The 20,766-nt window shown below is 40.2% G+C and overlaps 1 protein-coding gene across 3 annotated transcripts in view; it reads right to left on the reverse strand.

Moving 5' to 3' along the window:
• Positions 1-20,766, reverse strand: part of akap7 (A-kinase anchoring protein 7) — a 47,554-nt gene that overhangs the window by 23,759 nt on the left and 3,029 nt on the right. For 2 of the 3 annotated variants that reach the window (XM_080882158.1, XM_080882159.1), the window contains exons 4-9: positions 20,353-20,507; positions 20,115-20,251; positions 18,007-18,167; positions 14,700-14,812; positions 14,178-14,224; positions 13,583-13,683 (exon numbers count right to left, since the gene is read on the reverse strand). In XM_080882158.1, coding sequence (XP_080738284.1) covers positions 13,583-13,683; positions 14,178-14,224; positions 14,700-14,812; positions 18,007-18,167; positions 20,115-20,251; positions 20,353-20,507 — 714 coding nt within the window. Of the gene's footprint in view, positions 1-392; positions 2,564-13,582; positions 13,684-14,177; positions 14,225-14,699; positions 14,813-18,006; positions 18,168-20,114; positions 20,252-20,352; positions 20,508-20,766 lie in introns of those variants that run through there. The other variant, XM_080882160.1, reaches the window with a different exon arrangement.

The raw sequence follows: 20,766 nt of genomic DNA on the forward strand, positions 1-20,766 counted from the left end.
AGCTGCAAGTGATTGTTAAAAGCACACCTCTACCCTCCAGCATTAATGGTGGATTACACACAAGAGCTAAGGGTAAGGGGAGATGTGTTAAAGGAAACACACACACACACACACACACACACACACACACACACACACACACACACACACACACACACACACACACACACACACACACACACGTAAACCATGTGCATTGTGGAGCTTTATAAGCTGAGCTCAGCTGCATAAGTAGACAGTGGAGCCCTTTTTCTATCAGAAGAATTCAGCTCACAGCTGCCACGTTTCACACAAACACACTCGCAGCTGTGAGGAGGTGTTTTTATTGATTTGCCTTGATTTCTATTGAGTATCAGTTACACCATAACAATACAGTATGTGTACACGCAACGCTTGGTATTGATTTTGGGCTTTTTAATGTCAGATGTTCAAGGTTAGCTACAGGGTTACTTATGCAAACAAAAAGCGATGTGAGGACGTTTTATCCCAGAAGAACACATTTATTCTCCGCATGTTAAACCATAAAAACAGTTGGGGTTATTGGTGGTATCTTAAGTACTCTTCCATTTAAGCCTCACAGTGCACACACAGCGATAGCTAAAAAAAAGAAAAGAAAAAGACACAGTGTGGACTTTGTTTAGCTGATCTGAACTCATGGTGCCTCAGCACTTTGTCACAAGACAGGTTATGCACACAAAGCAAACAAGACAACTGCATACTTTAGATAACCGAGCCCTATTGAGAGCCTGTTGTTATCAATGCTATGTGATTATCTATACACGTGCCCACAGTTATGTAAGACTGTGTAACACACCTGGCATTTCAATAAAATCAACCAATACTTATTTATGTAGCATTACTATAAACATTTGGTCACATAATTTGGCATTTCAAATACGTAAATCAAACCAACACCTCTCCATCTATTCAGTATGAACAAACTGAAAGTTATCTTATTGCTGCTAAGGTAAACTAAAGCTACAGGAAGGTAAATTATAAATCATCTTTCACTGCAAAGAAGATGAGAACTATTCAGCACAGAGGTGCAGATTTACAGATTACTGCTCTCCTGGTGCGGTCGCCACGAGGTAGGATTTTTACCATAAAAACTCAAACTACTTATCAACCTAAAAAGGAAAAAAAAAAAAAAAGATTACTCATCTGCATTGCACATTTCAGCCAAGACTGAACACAAAACCAAATGGGCTTTTTAGTGGATAATGTGGTCTTTCCACAGTACCGACAGATGAGGTTTTTCTAATTGTCTGTTTTATTTAGACAGAAAACACCACATAAATTCATTTTACTTTGGCTGCTATAATGTAGCCTGTTTGCTCGTCTAAAGTAGCACATCCCTCTCCCACACACGGGCCTTGTTATGATGTTCGATTGTTTGTTGTGTTGAATCAATTTGGTGAAACTAATGTAAAGTAGCATTTTTCACGTGCTCGCTCCATCAGCGTTCACTCACACTCCAATAAACAAACTGTCCATTGAGCTGGGATCTGTATTTACTCATTCACAGGCTGGTGGAGCTTCTTTCACTCAATCATACAATACTACTATGTGAAACCCTCAGGCTGTTTGCAAATGTCATTTTGGTAATGTTTTTCCCCCCAAAGTAACATGTAGTAACATGGTTCTGGCAATTGGATATGCACCAGAAAGACATAAATTATGGTAAGTATTATGGTAATATCTAGGTAAGTAACACAATTCTCTTTTGTATTTTAATCTTGAATATTTCACAAGTACACATGCATATGAAGAAATCAGCAGCCTGGTGTTGTTGGATTGAATCAAACATCATGTCCCAGAGGTGTTCTATTGCAATCAGTGGTATCAATTCCTTCATTCTCCAGGAACTATCTACATATTCTTGCCAAATAAAGCCAGACATTGTAGAGCACCAAGATGAAGCCAGGTTAGAATCTGACAGAAGGCCCAAGGATTCCATCCTGATACCTAATGGCAGGCAGGGTGCCGTTGCCTAGGCTGTGGAGGAATGTGCGTCCCTACATGGACATGCTTCACCAGACCATCACTGACCCACCACCAAACCGGTCATGCTGAACGATGTTACAGTCTCCAAACGCTTTCTCGTCTGTCACATGTGCTCAGCGTGAACCTTCTCTCATTTGTGAAAAGCACAGGACGCCAGTGGTCGACCTGCCAGGTCTGGTATTCTGTGGCAAACAGGCTTGACACAGCCAGGTTCACTAGCGGACATTCAGACATCAGTCCACCCTCATGAAGTCTGTTTCTGATTGTCTGGTCAGAGAGATTCCCACCAGTGTCCTGCAGATCATTTTGTAGTTCTAGCAGTGCTCATCCTGTTCCTCCTTTCACAAAGGAGCAGATACTGGTCCTGTTGATGGGTTAAGAACTTTACGCAGCCTTGTCCAGTTCTCCTCGACTAACTGCCTGTGTTCTGGCACCTCTCCGTGCTCTTGAGACTCCATGCTTATGGAGTAATGATGTGTCATCCTGGAGGAGATTGACTACCTGTACAGCCTCTGCAGGGTCCCGGGATCACCTCATGCTACCAGTAGTCACACTGACCCTAGCCAAATGCAAAACAGGTGAAAAACAGTCAGAAAAGATGAGAAAGGAAAAAAAATTGTCAGTGGCCTCCACCTGTAAAACCAATTCTGTTCCTGTTTCTCCAACTTGATTAAGTAGATTTGTATCTGAGACATTTAATTGACTTGATGCTAAACTCTGATTAAAAAGCATTCTTTTAATTTTTTTTGAAAGCCACTACCCAGTTGTGCATCTTTTGCCAGTCCCTCTTGTCATTGCAGTGTCTCCTTAGCTCGACCGAGCCTCCTCCACCTCGCCTTTTAAATCAAGCTTCAATTCGGTTGTCTGTTTAATGTCATCTTCACTCACATCTCCAATTTTCTCTCACCATCTGTCTGGCCTACCTATCTGCCCTTTCCATCCGCACGATCTATTTAATTCTACTGATTGTGCAAGCCCGTTCCTCTCTCCTCTGCCTTTCCATTCTCTTCCCACACTCATTTATCGTTCTCGATTAATCTCACTTATTTCTTGCTCTCTCCTTTTCAATCTCTTTCTGCTGTGCTTCCATCCTCCCATCTATTTGGCCGGATTATTTGATTCCTTTCTCCTTCTCTATTCTCATCTCCTTTATCTTGCTCCAACACACCTGCTATCCTCTTAGCGTTCACTACTGCAAATTGTCAGGTGCTTATAGTTTGCTGCGCTCCCTACAGATTCAGATGTCGACCTGAGATAACATACCTGTGTGCCGCACATAAGCTTTACCGTTCTTTTTTAACATCTGAAAAATTCCTGGCAGGGCCTGCTTGATGCTGGAGCCTTGTTATCTGGTATAATGTGTAATTCCAGGATCATAGTACATGATATTTTTTTCTTTCAAGATGTCAGATACAGCAGTGAGAGTCAAGAAACTGCTACTTGGCCATGAGACAAGACTAGACCCTCATACGACAGCTTGGATTTTCATAGTGTGCATGAAGGACAAAGGTGATTGTGAAGGGGGTGTTAATCATGGCAGCACTGTCAACGTCCGCGCTCTTCCTCGTCAACATATTCTCATGGTATTCGTCGGGACTATGACACTCTGCAGAATTTGTCAGACTAGCTGAGAAAATGATGTTGTTCCCAGATGATGGACAGTTGTCTTATAGTTTACTTCTAGTAGTAACACAGCATGCAATAAAACAAGCATCTGTTTTACTGTTCTGCGATCATTGGACTAATATTGTGTAATCTGACTGTGTACAATGCCTGATTTAAATCGGGCTGAACTCCCCTTCAAGGTCAACCTCAGTAGTCCCTATGGTTCAGCTTTAGCATTGCTCGTTCGCTGCCTTTAAACTTCCTCTTTGATTAATAGTCGTTTTTCTCCAGTGTGTCAAACTGGTGATCCTTTAACTGGATTTTTATTTCAGGGGAACTTGAAGAGAGGTAAATCTGGCGAGTCGATGGTATTCTTCTAGGTTCCCACCAGTGTTGGTCAAGTTACTTGAAAAAAGTAATCAGTAACTAATTACTGATTACTTCCTCAAAAAAGTAATCCCGTTACTTTACTGATTAATTATTTTCAAAAGTAATTAATTACTTAGTTACTTAGCTACTTTTTAAAAACACGATTTACAACCTGAATAGGTAATAAAGCGATAGATCTGTCAGCCCAATTCTACTTTTTCTACATAATCCATCATACAAAATGAAATCAAATGGAAAAATCTCTTTTTTAAACTTGTTTTATCAGTTTTAATCTTTTAACTTTATGCATCAAGCAAAAATTAAATTATATGCAACATTCTCTGACTTGAAGAAAGTAGTTTAACATTTAAACCTATTTTCTGCACATTCCAGCACATAAAATAAAATATTTTTGCGTTTACACTCTTTTCAAATAGATGCAAGTAAAACACAGCAGAATATAAATATTTTCACCTGTAAAGCAGGAGTGGGGTAGGCGGAGGTGTGCTCTGGTGCAGGTGTGCCACAGCGGTCAGGTGAAGAATCCGCGAGTTTCTCTGTGAATTTCCCATTAACTTTTACTCGTGCACCATAGAGAGCATCCTGGCGGGAAACATCTTAACCTGGTTCGGGAACAGCACCATGCAGGACAGACGAGCTCTAGAGAGGGTTGTGCGGTCAGCTGAGCGCACCATCCGCTCCGAGCTCCCTGACCTGCACTCAATCTACAGCAGGCGGTGCTGGACCAAGGCCAGGAAGATCGTGAAGGACCTCAGCCATCCCAACAACAGACTGTTCTCTCTGCTGAGGTCAGGAAAGCGATTCCGCTCCCTGAAGACCAACACAGAGAGACTGAGGAGGAGCTTCTTCCCGCAGGCGATATGGTCTCTCAATCACACCACCACACAGTACTGACCCACACATACAGTTCTTACACACACACTGGACTTTCTGGACTTTGGTTTTGCACAACACTGGTCACTATATTCTTCATTTCCGGTTAATACTTGTACAGCTGCTGTTATTGTGTATATATTTATTTATATTTAGATTTCTTCATACATTCTTATATAGTTCTATATTGTGTATTTTGTTGTACAGTTATTTTATTTTCAACTTTAATTTATATATTTATCTTTATCTTATTCTTCCCAGTTAAATTTACCCTTCATTCTAATTTGTGTTGTACAGTTATTTCATTTTTAACCTTAATTTATATTTTATTCCTTCCTAGTTAAATTTACCCTTTTTAATTTTTCATATTTATTTCCTATCTTATTCATAGCCTTTTCCTTTTTTGTTTTCTTTAGGTCACGAGCAGTTGTCCAAGCATTTCACTACATATCGTACTGTGTATGACTGTGTACGTGACAAATAAAAATTTGAATTTGAATTTGAATTTAAGTCGTTGCGCACTCGGAGCTTGTTTAGGGGTTTTTTCGGTGTAAAAAGAAGTTTTCTTCCCACGCACAACGGACACTAATGTTTTTGTCACTTTTTATGGAATCAAACTCAAAGTAAGGTCAGTACTTCCACGTTTTAAACGCTGCACGCTCATACTCTCTCCCGTACTCGATATATGATCCATTGTTGATCTGCACACAGCTGTTGTCACGAAGGTCGCACTCGCTTACGTCACTGTCAAGAGACATTCTTGCAAAAAAAAATATCACGGTTTTAGTAACGCAGTGTTCCTACGGGAAAGTAACGGTAATCTAATTACCGTTTTTGCAATAGTAATCCCTTACTTTACTCGTTACTTGAAAAAAGTAATCAGATTACAGTAACGCGTTACTCTCCAAGTAATGCGTTACTGCCCATCTCTGGTTCCCACTGCAAGGTTTACATGCTTCAAGACATTTTCATCCTAGGGAACAAATTCACAGAGCACAACTTAAATTGTGGCACAACTTGGTGTCGCTGGATTGACTGCGATTGAACTGTGGACCTCAACTGAAACATGCTGGGTCAAAGCCAGAGACCCACTTTGCCACACAAAAATCAGGTCAGCTTGAAGGAGAAGTTTCACACCAATAGTTTGCTTACTCTGGTCCGAATCAGTTGATAAGTTTGGAAACTTGTAGCTTTTCCCTGTGACTTGGTTTCTTTTCACAGAGAAAAATCCAAGTGATCTCCACGCGAACCTAAAGGCGTCACTACAAACAATGTGTGAATGTTCAATCGGCTTATTGGCCAGATGTGTCTGAGGCGGGAGCAACAAAAATAAATAGAGGAAGAAGATGCTAAGTTCTGTACTATTAAGAAGTATACTGTGTATACTTAAATTATAGTGTACTATAGTCCCTTGCCACATCCCAGAATACACAGCACACATGGCTACGGAAAGTTTTTCTTAGCTCAGTCTTGCAACAAACCCCTAGTAGCTGTTTCAGATTAAGGTTGGATTGCCTTGGAGTACATGGTCTTGGTGCTGTTCTTTTGGTGAGCACCTGAGTGTTCACACCTGCTCAAATGAACCAGAGCTCAATTTGAAAGGGACTAAAAACTGCAGGTGTGAAAGGATCCTAAAGTGTGCTCTAGAAATGTTCATGCAAAAAGATTTCCAGGTTGCGATTTAAAAGTGTCTCTGAAAGCAGTGAAAGGTGCACAAGAAGAAAAAAAACTTGAATGAGAAACTGCCCAAGACATTTATGATTACATGAAAATTGTTTACATTTTTATTTTTGTACAATTATGTTTTCCTCCCTTGTAAACACATCCAGAGTTACTTAAGTATAAATTATGCTGGTCACACCAAAATTGGCAATACCTCTGTTTTATGAGATGGCGCTATATAGCACTAAATCGAAGGCCTTACACAGATGCTCCAGTATAACAGACACTCATATCTTCCCTTCTTCCAAGGAATTACAGAGGAGGAGGCGTGTACAGGAAGAGAGGTAGTCTATATTAAATTAAATCAATTATTAGAAACAGAGCCAGGCGGATGTGCCAATATTACCACACGGGAAGACTTAAGCATTAACAGTGAGAGCCTTTAGTATAATTAAGGCTCGTTTGTTTTTACTGTTTTATTTCCCTAGCGTACCCATAATTGTTGTGCTTCCAGTCAAATAAGGACACTGATCACTGCTTTTAAAGCAGTAGCGACAGCCATAAAAACGCAACTTGTAACAAAAGATGAGAAAGAAGGGGAGGAAATCTAAATTATCTGCTTAGTGCCATCAAACAATGAACCACTACCCAAGTAATTCCAAAAAAAGCATTTTTCCATGGTCCCTGCACTCGAATGTTTGGCATGTGTCTTTCAACAAATGCAAGGCAGATAAGATTCAGCGGACCTACCCGTCCTTGTGGCTTCTACAAACCAGAGGAGTAAAAAATAAATAAATAAATACATAAATAATAATAATAATCCATCCAACGAAACTCTTAAATGTTCAAAACATCAGCGGTCCCTGAATGCCGTTAAACTCTTTACAGCTCAATTTTCATCCTTTAAATATTGTAAACCCCTGATTCAACATTTCTCCAGAGAGAAATTAGCCCACTTACACTCAAATTAACAAAACTGCGTCATCAGTCTGTGTAGCTGCTGAGTGGAAAACGAGCACTGCCAAAGAGTTACTTCATAGAAGAAAAAAAAAACATGCAGCACAGTCTGTACAGAAGTGAGTAACCTTATCTTAACAAAACAGCAAAGGGTCAGTGAGCAACAAAGCACCTTCTTGAGTCCATGTGCACGCAGTCCCACAGTGCTGCTGAGCACTTCTAGTCTGTGCATGCCTGTTAATAAGCATTTACACCCATTTATTTGGGTGTCTGTACATAAAGCTGAATACTGTAAATACCAAAAGGTCCCGAGTTGACCTATACCTATTATTCTACCTCCACAGACACAGACTGGAAATAATACACTGACCATCTCCTATGTAAGGCTGCTTTTATTATAGGCTCGACTTCCCTTGGCTGTAACTACATATTAATGGGAAACTGTTCTACCTCTAGGGGGGGATTAAAAAAAAAAAAATCAGGATAAGTATAACAGTTTAAATGTTCCAGGCACATTTTGTAGTGACATCACGAGTGATGAGGACACTTTTCAACACACGCACACAGACTTCTTTCATTGTTTTGACTCCGTGGCTTAAATTTATGTCACATTCCAACAGGCCAGCAAGTGGAAAGCGAACGAGAAGAGACTCAAGTGTTTTTTGGTATCTTCGTGCTGAACTTTTAGCGCCTGTCCAAACAAAAGTGCACAAGCAGCTTTTCCATTTATTCTCTGGCCACCACAGAACAAAATAAGTCAGATAAACATGTCAGATTTTTGTAAAATCAGACCATTTGTTTTATATTACATCTGCAACACAAACTCTACACAGTATCTTTTTAACTATTTCCTGTATTGATTGATGAAATTATTTTTTCATGTGCAGGTGAGTTGAAAGCAAATAACATAGTTTTTCTTATTTTTAACTATGTGGCGTGAGCCTCACTGTTTGCACTTCACTTTGCTGTATGTATTAGGCACTATCGGCTTCTTTGGCAACACTGCAAACACAAACCAGTTGCTCCCTGTTGCATGAAATCCCTGCTTGCTTCAGGACCTGTACTACTAAACTGTAACCGCCACGACAAACTGATCTCTACCGAAAACATAAAAGTATACAACTTAAGAACATTACAACAGGCAACAAAAATCCCCCCCTTCACTCTTTGTTCTTGCACTCTGTACAGTGTTGCTTCCTCAAACATAAAAAGATGCCCTTTTAGATTACATTCAATGAGCTCTGTAGTGGATTATGTTGTAGTGTGGATTATGGGATTAAGATATACACATACAGACTCTGACCACTGTGCCCCACCAGACAAAAAAACAAACAAAAAAACCACAGAATGAGAGCCTGAATAATTCTGGATTTTATGTTTTTTACCAATCAATTTATAACTTGAATGTGTTAGGGTTTTTCTGGATTTTTAGTTGATATTCTGTCTTTCCATTAAAATTAAACCGAGACTGTTCATCTCTTTGTAAATGAGCAAACTTTCAAATTCAGCAGGAAATGATCAAATAATCATTTCCCGTGAGAAACACGGATGTAGAGGAGAACAAGCCCGACCAGTTCATCGGACGCTATAATCAATAGCAATAGACACCAAACTACTGCTATCACCTGCAACGCATTATGATATTTTATGCAATATTTTGTAAGCAACTCAAGTACAAGGCCTTGATGAAAACTAACAGTATGCGATAAAGCTCCACTTTAAATTAGCCACGTTATTAGCGATTTCCCATTTGAAATACGGTTGAAGTGCCAAGTCTATTCCCGCTGCATCGTCGTCTCCGTTGAGCCATAAGACAGCAGCAGGTGTGCTGGCTGAATAATTGCTCTCCTACAGAGAGAGTGATGACACACGCTGCTCATCATGTGTTCTTTGCTTTAAAGATTTCAAGTGTTCGTGCGGATGCCGGTCACTCTTAAACCACAGGTGTTTGGGAAGATGAATAGTTTGTTTTTCTTAACTGCTTCAATTCTGCCATTGTTGTGCACTGGTATAAGTAGATCCATCATACACAACATTTCTGCTCTTAATGCTGCTGTTGTACCATGGCTGGCAGCAAAATGAAAAAAAAAAAGTATTGGTTTGTTGGTGTGTTTGAGTGGTTTGTGGGAAAATGAAGAAACTCTGTTTTTAAACATAAAAAAACCACAGTGTGCTTTGGAGGGCATCCATCCATCCTGGTTTGCTACAGAATAAAATCAAACACTATCGATGCTCAGAGGAGAGGACTTTTGTGGTACAGACTGTCATCTTGCTCTCAGTGTTGCAACAAGTAGCCCGGTTATAGCGATCTAAAAATATGCTAAGGTCTCATGTCAGATTTCTGTCTCGTGTTGGTGAAGCTGTGATTATGGTCAGCATTGTTCTGTCTGCACGTAAGAGTCCAATGAGTGAATTCTGAGTCATAAAGTGGGTTTTCCTCCATGAGTTAGGGTGTTTAGTTAGGTGACGACGTTAACAGCTGTCACAAATATACAACACTTTAAAAAGAATACTGACAGACACCAGTGCTACCTTGAGTTATCGCATTTACAACATTTTCAGAAAACCTCAGAACTTGTTTTTGACATCGAGGTAAGTGAGATTTGAACTCGTCAGAGATTTTTAGTAGATGCACCTATGGCATCAATTTGAAAACCCTAAGTTCCCTTGTTCTTAAGTTACTGTGCTCACAAAGTTGGGTTCCAAAACCCAGAGAAGGCCGAGCATGGTGGTCAGCATTTGGCGTCTTTGTCGCAATTTACTCCTCCCTCACCTCCATCAGCACCGGCTTTATCTTTATGTGGCTTTTACAGTTTGTGTATTAAGTGTTTAGTGTTGTGTATTAGTCCTGATGGACTAAAAGTAGTTTAGGGGAGAAGCTTGAATCCGCCAGCCCGCTCTGAGGTTGGTTCATGGTCTTCTTCTGCGTGTTTTAGCCGGGGCTCCCATCTCTTTTTGTTGCAGTTGTTTGTAGGTCACTATTTTCATTATTAAAGGCTTGTTGAATGGCAGCAGTGAGACCGCGAGACGTTGCACAGTACAAAACATCACTACAGCTTCAGCTGAGTTATTGTAGTTCTTAGTTTGTACGAGGACGATTTTGTTTTTCTCTTAAAGTTTACATAGTCTCGGTTTAAAGCTTACGTAACCTCTAAGCTTGAGGGACTCATCCACTTAAATCCTGCCTTTCCTAGCACTTTGCTCACACACAGCGAGCAGTATCACATCATATTTAAACTCCCCTCACTGTAACATTCAGTGTGCAGGCTGCATGGTAACATCAGAGCAATGGATGCAATATTTTCCCCCATTTTCATACATTTTAAATAAGCGCTGTTTTGGAAAAACACTTGACAAAAAAAACACAAGCTTTTTGATGATGTGAAGTGTGAGGTAAACACCCCCTCCCCTTGACCGTTTCTCACTCCCACACCCACACCCACACCCACACACACACACACGCTCTTTGTCTCTCACAGACAGCCCAGTGATCCACAAAACATTGTGACAGCCTAGTTACACTGACAGCTCTCTCACTCACACACACACTCACGCATACACAGCAATTACCGCAGATACTTGACAGCGAGACTTAGGAAGTGCTTGTGTGTGAGACTAAGGTATACACAACTCCTGTTAACTCCATGGTAACTAAGGGTAGGACAAATTTTGGTGTGACGACATATCGGAGTGCTTTTTCTTGTGAGAGCTTTCTGCAAAATACCCTAACTAAAGTTTATTCCACTTTTCAGAGCCAAACTTTATTTCAGACTCATGACTGAGACTGAGTCATAAAAATATATAAATATTTCTACTGAAGTAAATATTGTAAGGGAAAGGGTTACTGGTAACAACATTATGAATATAATAATTATGGAGCTGCTTTGAAGCCAAGAGAAATGAGATATTCAGTGGATCCTTTCATCTGAAACACGAAGATGAAATCCACCATGAATCTTCCTTCAGTACTTCAGACCTGTTTTACTTGATGGCATCTGGTTCAGACCCCAAATTTTGATGCTTTTATCTGCTTTTTAATGACTGTTTAGGTTTTCTGCTACACTTAAAACATGAATGTAACGTCTGGGTGAAACCAAGGCAAAGGGGCTGATTTGCGTGGTTGCAAAAAGACTTCTGTACCTATAGAAGTCGGGAAAACGGCTTCTGTAAACACCTGATGAGTTAATGGGCTCAGTCACTCATTAGTTAGATCATTTTTTAAGATTTTGTAAATTCTGGTAATACTGTGTTAAGAAAGGATTATTTCGGGTTTGCAACAATCACAAAATAAGAACTTGTGATTGACAAGTTGTTAGCCGAAGAGCATGCGGTTTCACACTCAGACCTGCCTCTTCTCATCGCATCAGGTTTTCGTGAAAACATCTAAAAGCTTCAAAACAGGACTTCACAAACAAGTGGGTGACACCAGGTGGTTTATGTTCTTACCCAGCACTCAAACCATATTTTATACTGCAAGCTGCATCCAGCATTTGCTAATTTAATCAACTCAATGTTATTTGAAAAGAGGGTCATCAGTCATTAAATTCAGCACTTCATTCATCTTTTCCTCCAGCTTTCTTGGGGTACCTTTCACATTTACTCACAGATATTATGAAGCATCACAGGTGACCCGTCACGTAGGGCGTTAAATTCTGTGATACCACTGGTGTGGCTCCTCGGTGAATCCTACTCATAATAGAAAAACATGTGGCCAATGCACAGAAACAAGTCACTCAGTGTTTCCATCCCACCGTGAAACTAACTGAATATTTATTTGGTTTTTTAATTATCACACAAGTGATTTTCATTGAACCACAGACCACATTAATTAGGTCAGCAGAGTTTCTCAAGTTAAGACTTCTTTGTTGGCAGATTGAAACACTAATCAGTCACAGCTTAAAACTACATGATGGATGTTTTATGAAAAGCACCATAAATGACCCTGAGAGAAGCATTTGTGCTTCTAATCTAAGTACAGCATGTTGCTTTGTTGGTATTTCAGAGCCGAGGGGCACATTTTCATTTTGTTTCTAAAAGCAGATTAAATGATTACAATAATTTAACATCTTTTTTTTTTTTCATTTTTTAATAACAAAATGTCTCCAATCTCATCTCATCATGTGAGGACTATCAGTCTATTGTTTTTCAATGACGGATGACAAGAAGTGGCCGCTCACAAACTAATCACGGCAATTTGTTTTATCCCAGACAGACGAAACTGATGGAAGTAATCCTTTAAAAGACACGTTTTCCTCTAAACACAATTCCCTGTCGACTCCCGGTAGCTGCTAGACAAGAAGAGCACAAATGTACTGACAGCCTGGCAGCGTCCCAAGTCGACAGTGCCGTCTCAAATCATATCTGGCTACAGAGTAATAAACAGCACGACATCAATGACAAAGGAGCTGAACGGGCACAAGAATTATTCTACGCAATTCACATCAAACCGAACTAAAAGCATGAGCCATTCCCCTTCATGTTTTGCACACTCACATTTTTACATGTTCTACTCACAGTAATGAAACTGCTTAAGTTTTTAAAGCAGAAACCTTCCATTACTTCTTACATTTAGAGGAAATTTGAGTCATTATTCTCTACCGCCGCCAAGTTTTCAAAGACCCGGCAGGCGTTAATACACAGCTGGGTGGTAATGGCTAAAATGGAAATTAGCTCTCTTGTGTAACACTGCTGTGTTTGATTAAACCACTGTGCCTCTCTTTTAAGTTCTGCTAAGTACTTGAAGTTTGACGGTGTTACACAAATCCCCTTAGAATAAAAAAGAAAACTGATCAAACCACTAACAACAACAGCAAGTAGCAAGAAAATGAAAAAACTGCAGATAAAATCAGCAAAACCACCAAATCCTCATTCTAATGAATAACAAAACTGAGCTCCAGTTCACTTCTCAAATTACAAAAATATTAAGCCTAATATTTTGTTGTTGCTGTGAGCACATTTTACCCACAGCTATGAAAACCAAATTGTTGAGACTCTCATGTGAGCTGACAGCGCCCTCCGGTGGTTCAGTTTTGCCTCTGACACAACAAAACGAGCATCAAAAATAACTGTGTGAGTTTGTGCCTTTACTAACCGAGCTGTAGTGACGTTTCAGTGTGGTAATATCCATCTTGCTGCTTCTTCTTCAACATAGAACAAAGATCCACCCGCTCCACCGTCTGATCTCCAAAGAATCTGTGGTGATGAAACGAAAAACAGTCACAATGACAGAAGATAAAGACGCAGCGAGCACTGAGGCCTCCAGCAGATAATAAAGGCAGATGTCAGTCATATAGCCGCTTGATGGCAAAGAGCAGCGGGGGTGACAGCCAAATTTAAGCCTTTTTCACACGCAGCAGGTGGGAGAGAGAGGATGAGCACTCGTAAGCTGGGAATTCAAAGGATTATTACCTGCACTATTCTCATGCTGGAGTGATCAGATGTCAAATGTATTTTGCACCAGGGAGATGGCTTTAAATACATGGTACACTAGGTTTCTGTGTAAATTTGCATCTTAAAAACCACAAAAACTGAGTCAAAACATTACAAGATGCCATAATGTTCAAGCACCGTGTCATCTATAGCTGCTGTGTGAGTCTTACAATGGCCCCACTGCACAAGAAGTCCAAACCTTATAATGTGCTGTGCAGATTATGAATTTTCCATTGTATGAGAAACAAAGTACCTACTTGTCAGTGTAGTTGGAGTAAAGGGCCGGGTCCACACGCTTTATACCCTGAGAGAGACAAAGGAGAAAGGAAGTCGTATTAGTCACAGGTTGCGATAAACAAAGTGAAATTTCTGCACGCACACAAACGCACTGACAGGAAGAAGACAAGTTCGCCGCCCGGCAGGCACCAGGAAGGATAAGGTAAGATAAAGTGTCAGAGGGAACGAGATAGATGCTATAATTCTTCTTCCCTTATCATCCACCCTCAACCATCTTTCATATCTTCTTTATTTATCTCCTCTCTCTTCTTGGTGTTTGGCCCTTAACCTTTACAGTAGTCATCACGAACTCTAAAGTGATATAAATTCAAATTTCTTCTTAGTTATTAATTCTAATGCCCATTATCAGTTTCTGCTGGAGCCACAATGTGACATTTACCTACAGCTGCAACATTTTAACAGCTTCTGAGAGGAAGGGGAGGGAGAAGCACCAGTGCAGATGGTGTAGTTAAAAGCAGCTTTTTATTAAAAACAACACAAACCTGAGATCGGAGTTTTGAAGCTCTGGACAGCTTCATAATGGTGAGGTGGGGTTCAAACCCTTGGCAGTCTCCTTGCAGAAGCCCCTGCTCCTCAAAACGGCTCCGCAACAACTCTGCAACAGACGTGCGCACATTTATTTTTAATATAAACCTTCTCCCAGTGAGTCATTCAATTAAATACTGAAAATAAGCACATCAAAAAATTCAGCATATTTTCACAGCAAACCAAAACAAGCACATTTAATAAACTAAAAGGAAGCATGATAACTGATATAATGATACACATGCATAAATATAGAGAACATGACGTGGATTCAAATGCACAATAACGTGACTCCATTTCTTCCGCTCAAGCATCTCGACTCCCTATTATAGATTTTTTTTTACTGCTATAACAGAGCACACAAATGGAGCAGCCACAGATGGCTGAGAATGTGTGTCAGATGATGGGGAAAAAAGCTTTTAGCCAAAATATCATTTAGCTACTGAGATAAAGATAGATAAGTGAACAAAGGCGTGAACACACAGACAAGCCTGCAAGGACAAATATACAGACAAACAGTGTTTAGAGTCAGACTACAGAGGTATTTTTAGATGAGGAGCTCTACAGGGAGAGAAAGGTTAGTATATAATCAATACCAGTGGTGGAAAGTACAGACAAGATGACGAGAGAGCCTGACTTCCTGTCTTATATTTCCTTTTCTTATAGCACTTTCCATAAGGAATTTTGATTTGTAAATCTTCTGTCCCTACAGAGTAATTTTCTGCAAAAACAACAACCAGAGCCGTTCTTTATGAATGCTGCTTGTTAAACTTCCAACTTTTCTAAATGCTTCATAAGCAGGGCCCTAAAAGAAGCTTCAGTCTACGTGAAAACAAAGTTTATGTTTCAACATAAACTTTGTTTGCGGTACTAATGTTACTACTAATGAGGAAAGCCTTACAAACTCAGATTCACAGGGGGTGGAGGGGCCATTAAAATATTCCATTCATCCCATAAAATGTAACTCTACACCTTTAACTTGTTTAATATGCAAAGATCTATGACTTTCATATCAGCCCTTTTGCATTATCCTTCCACTTGCCTGCAACTCGTCCCCCAGAGTCCTCCACACTCTCAAATTCTCCAGCTTGTTTTGATAACCAGATGAGAAAAGCCCTGTTCATTAATGTCTTAACCACGAGGTCCTGGAACAGGTCGTGGTGCTGCTGAAAATTCAATACAGCCATCCAAGCAAAGCTTTTACATACATTAACATTAGTGCAGTAAAAGCTTCCCAGCCAAAGAAACATCAGCATTTCCTTTGAACCTTAATTGTCACTTTCTCTCCTCTGTCTGCGTTTCTGTTTCGTCCGGAGGAGCACAGGAGACGTACACGATGAAGCAGAGAGCAAAGAAAAGAGCGAAACACCAGCAAGGACGTAACATCATCCAAACAGCATCACAACACAGCGATTCTGCGATACGTGGCACGCTGCTTTGACAGATCATGGCATCCATGCAACCAAAAGATTAAAAAACCTGCATAAAAGGTGTGAAATATGAATTTATTCCCTGCATTTTGGTCTCAGCGTGCATCAATACCATTTAATTTCAATGCAAGTGTTACCAGCTCTCCAGTTAGCATTCCCCACTGTCCGCCATTTAGTATTACCTGGTACTGTTCTCTGCTTCAAACAGCTTCAAGTTTCACTAAGAAGATTGATATCTGGTGCCAGCTTGCTGATAATTGTATCATAACAGGATGTGATACACTATATACTCACATCAGCATTTCATCCCACTTCTTTTAAGTTAGATAACCTTGTCCCAAATCACTGGTTCTGGAAAGTTAGCCCCAGCTAATTACAGCCATGCCCAAAACCCATCGCTGTCTGATTTAGTGTTTTTGAGACTTAGATAAAATAAAATCCCCCTCAAACTCTCAGATCAAAAGTAATAATATGTAGAAACTTTGCCTTTGTAGCTCTGTATAAAACAAAACGGCTTCAGTATTGCTGAATTACACCAAACCCTGACACTCAATTCTTTCTGGGATTTGCCTTTGCTTGGCCAATGTAGCACATTTTTGGCTCTCAGCAGCAAATCTCAGCATGAGCAGCTACAAATCCCACAAAAACAGTAATGCTGCCCAAACACTATATGTTCACATTAATATAGAACATCTCACAGAGGTAGAAACAATCGAAAAACCTTAAGTATCATACACACATTAATTACAGCATACTTCCAATTTAACTGTTAAGGGTGAAAATGGAAAGTATTAAGTGAAGGTCACCTCATTTACTGTGTATTAAACGTGTGTGTGTGTGTGTGTGTGTGTGTGTGTGTGTGTGTGTGTGTGTGTGTGTGTGTGTGTGTGTTAGTGGTGCAAGAGCATTGGAGTGGGAATCCTCTTAGAAATGGCTTAATGTTGTTGCCGGAGGCACAACACAAAAACAAACATGCAAAAGATTCTGAAGGCACCCACACACGTGGATTTAGGCACAAGAAGAAAAATGTAGGAACAGAAATGTTCACACACACACACACACACACACACACACACACACACACACACACACACACACACACACACACACACACACACACAGATAACAGAAAAGGAAAAACACTAAAAATTCCATTTTATTTAATCAGATTGACTAAATTACAGATGAGGACGTGTTCACACTGAAAAACAAATCAAAATGTGGACGTCTCTGCACTACACAGAGTATGACTTTAATCATTTCTACACGTTTGTACGATGTATAACTTTGACCCGGAGGTTCTTACCAAACTGGCTGCAATTTATTTTTAGAATTCCGCTATTCTCGTTTTACCAGGTCCTCTGTTGTCTCCGAGACAAACGTCAGGCTTAGACTTTCCATGACTTCTGAATGAGAGACTTATGACTTAAAACATCTTAAAGATCTTAAACATCTCATTCTCTTGCAGTTGTCTAATCATTGATACCCATAAGAAAGGCTCCACCACAGCAAGCATCCACCTGCATTAAGGTGTTTTAAGCTTCGTAGTGTCTCGAGAAGGAAAAACCCTCCAACTGTGCATACTTTTAATTGATCTCATATGTAGAAACGTAAGCAGACACTATTAGCTACTAGCAGCTGATTCCAACTTCAGACACCCCTCCAGAGTGCACACCAAGTACAATATCACATTAGCATTGAATTTCACCCTCTACTAAAGCGTGAAAAGCAAGTAGAACAAAAATGTCACTCAATGCTTTCAAACCTAAACACCAAAGAGACAGAGAGAGGAAGGATGACCACAAGAGCAAGAAGCTAAATGTTTGCCACTGACCTGCCAAGCTGTCCAGTGTGTGTCTGTGTTGTCCGCAGGCCAGTCCGACAAACACCACCTCCTTCCTGAAATGACTTATCCCTGAGAAGGGCAAGACCAGATCCCTCCCACCCAGCAACTCAGCCAGTGACGGCTCAACCTGAGCCAGCACCGCTGCCGCCCTATAAGGAAATATACACATGAATATGCACAACACACAAACACGCACACACATTCATGACTTAATCCCCTCTCTCGCTCCCTTCCTGTCATATTACATAATGGGAGAATCTAGTGATTACTAATAACACCATCTTCTTCTTGATGGGATTAAGCATCACTTCATCACATAACGCAGCTCCGATGTCCCTGAGTGTCACGGAGTTAGCTCACAAAAACACAGACTGCCTTTATATTTCCATCAGCCTCTAAAGCTATGCGAGAACAGCAATTTCAAACTCAAATCTTTATTTTTCTACCGACTTTCAATTTACTTCAGTTGTATATGATATGATATGTGCAGTGGCAGAATTTGAACTCATTTAGTATTTTAGCCTTTAGGATGTGTGTGGGACAGATATGTGCTGACAGAGTAAAAAATAACTGAAAATGCTTAAAATGCTTAAAAGAACGTTTAAGATGAAAATGATGTAATGAAATCCAATCCAGGGGCGTTTATTCACTTTAACTGACACATAAAATAGGTGATTTTTAATCTAAGCTGACTAAGACAAGGCTTACTCTAAAACATCCAAACCACTGGTAAAAATGTACAGCCTGACCGTCGTGGAAGTGCTGAGAGGAAAAGATAAGACACAAGCCGTACCTAATGTGACACGTTGGTAATTAGGCACTGCCGACACTGCATCCATATATTTACTTCTGCAACAGGATTTTGCCGAGCATTGCATTTTATGCTCAGAGAACAATAAAGAAAATGGAGAAACCGGAACAAAAGAGATGTTGTTCTAGTCAACCTACATCCCAAGACACGACACCTGCTGTCACTGAGTACACCGCTGCTACATGCATGTGTGCATGTTTGGGGGGAAAAAAAGCTGCTGAGGATTCTCCGCATGGAGGAGGAGGAGCGACCCAACACAGTAATCTGAGGAATACAATGATCTCAGTGAGGGGCTGAAATTTGTTTTGGTAAAACAGTTTTTTGTTGCATAGCTTTGGCCATTTTATTTGCCACCCCTCTCTGAGCCTGGGTCTGCTGGAGGTTCCTTCCTATTAAAAGGAAGTTTTTCCTCCCCACTGTCACCTAGTGCTTGCTCATAGAGGGTTGTGCAATACTGAAGGGTTTCTTTCTGATATTTTAGGGATTTTACCTTACAATATAAAGCACCATGAGGTGACTATGGTTGTAATTTGGCACTAAGTTTACCTGAGTTGAACTGAATTGAATCTGAGTCTTCTTAGGTACAATAATGAGCCTCGGCCCAGCCCTGTAATGTAGGATCCAATGTGTGTTATTTAAAAAAAAAAAAAAGCTCTGAAGGAATGAATCAAAGAGCTGCAAGAATGTGTGTGTGTGAATGTGGCTCGCAGTGCTGGAGTGATCAATAAGACCAGAAAAGTGGAATATAAAAAGCAACCCACAACGCTGTGAGCACTTAGATGATCATTTTCAGGCTCACAGAAGAAGCTCTGCTGTAACTAATAACATTAACAATAGCCGTCTTTTTACTGTTACTACTCAAGGCCATTTTTAATGCTACGAGTAACATCTGAGTTCAAAATGGCTGCTGTAAAAAAGCATTTTGTTGTGGGATCAACAGAAGACTTTTGTGATAGAAGTCATTTTATTATGTCGCAGTAAGAAAAGGATGGGTATCTAAATGATAATTAACTTCTTCAGTTTGAGGGTGACTCTTATTCAGAGCAAAGTTTACTTCCTGATGTAACTACTAAAACGTCATTTATTGCTGTCATGAACAATATAATGTCTGCTTTTTAATGTTAGTGTGCTATAGCATGAAATATGACATGCACTTACATTCTACAATGTAGTTATAGTTAGTTAAAGAAGCAAAGGTAATTTCAGACAATTTGGGTGTCATAGTATTCATATGAACTTCTGTGTGTGTGATGTGATGTGGATGTCAGCATGCGCACCAACTCACAGGTCTACTTGCTCCTGATTGGCAAGATGAGTGACTAAAAGCGTGATGTGAAGAGTTGGGACAGGGATCATAGCTTTGGCCAGTCGGGGGTCCTGCTGGAGCACGGCCTCTTGGACCTCACTCACAGCTGAACTTATCTGTCAGTGGACAGAGAGCAGAAGTCAGTTAAAGGTCACGTCCTTAAACTGTGATTTGTGAGACACAATGTGCATAAACTCCACCTGCTCCAGCTTCTTACCTGAGTGTTAGTAATGGGGATGGAGACAAAGTAATTGGGTCGCTGGCTCTCTTTCTTTTTCTTCTTCTTGTCCCCATCGTCCTCACTGTCCACTCGGCCCTCGCTGTCTCCTCGCTTTCTCTTTCTCTTTTTCTTAGTTGACTCTTGGCTGGGGACTACGGACAACAGCAAAATGAAAATTGCAATTAAAAATATCAATTAAAAGGTCCCACATCGTGAAAACACATCCTATTTTGTTATGTAGTTCTAATAGAGTTGGAGGTGTAAAATATAAGCTATGAAAATATGAAGTTGCTTCTGATTCCGTTCCTCTAGCACCAACACCCACACATAAAAACTGGACATCATGCTAAGGATTTGCATGAAAATAAATATAATACAGGATGAGGACAGTGAAAACAGACCACTTATTAG

Source organism: Rhamphochromis sp. 'chilingali', assembly GCF_963969265.1.
Source record: "Rhamphochromis sp. 'chilingali' genome assembly, chromosome: 5".
Classification (NCBI taxonomy): Eukaryota; Metazoa; Chordata; class Actinopteri; order Cichliformes; family Cichlidae; genus Rhamphochromis; species Rhamphochromis sp. 'chilingali'.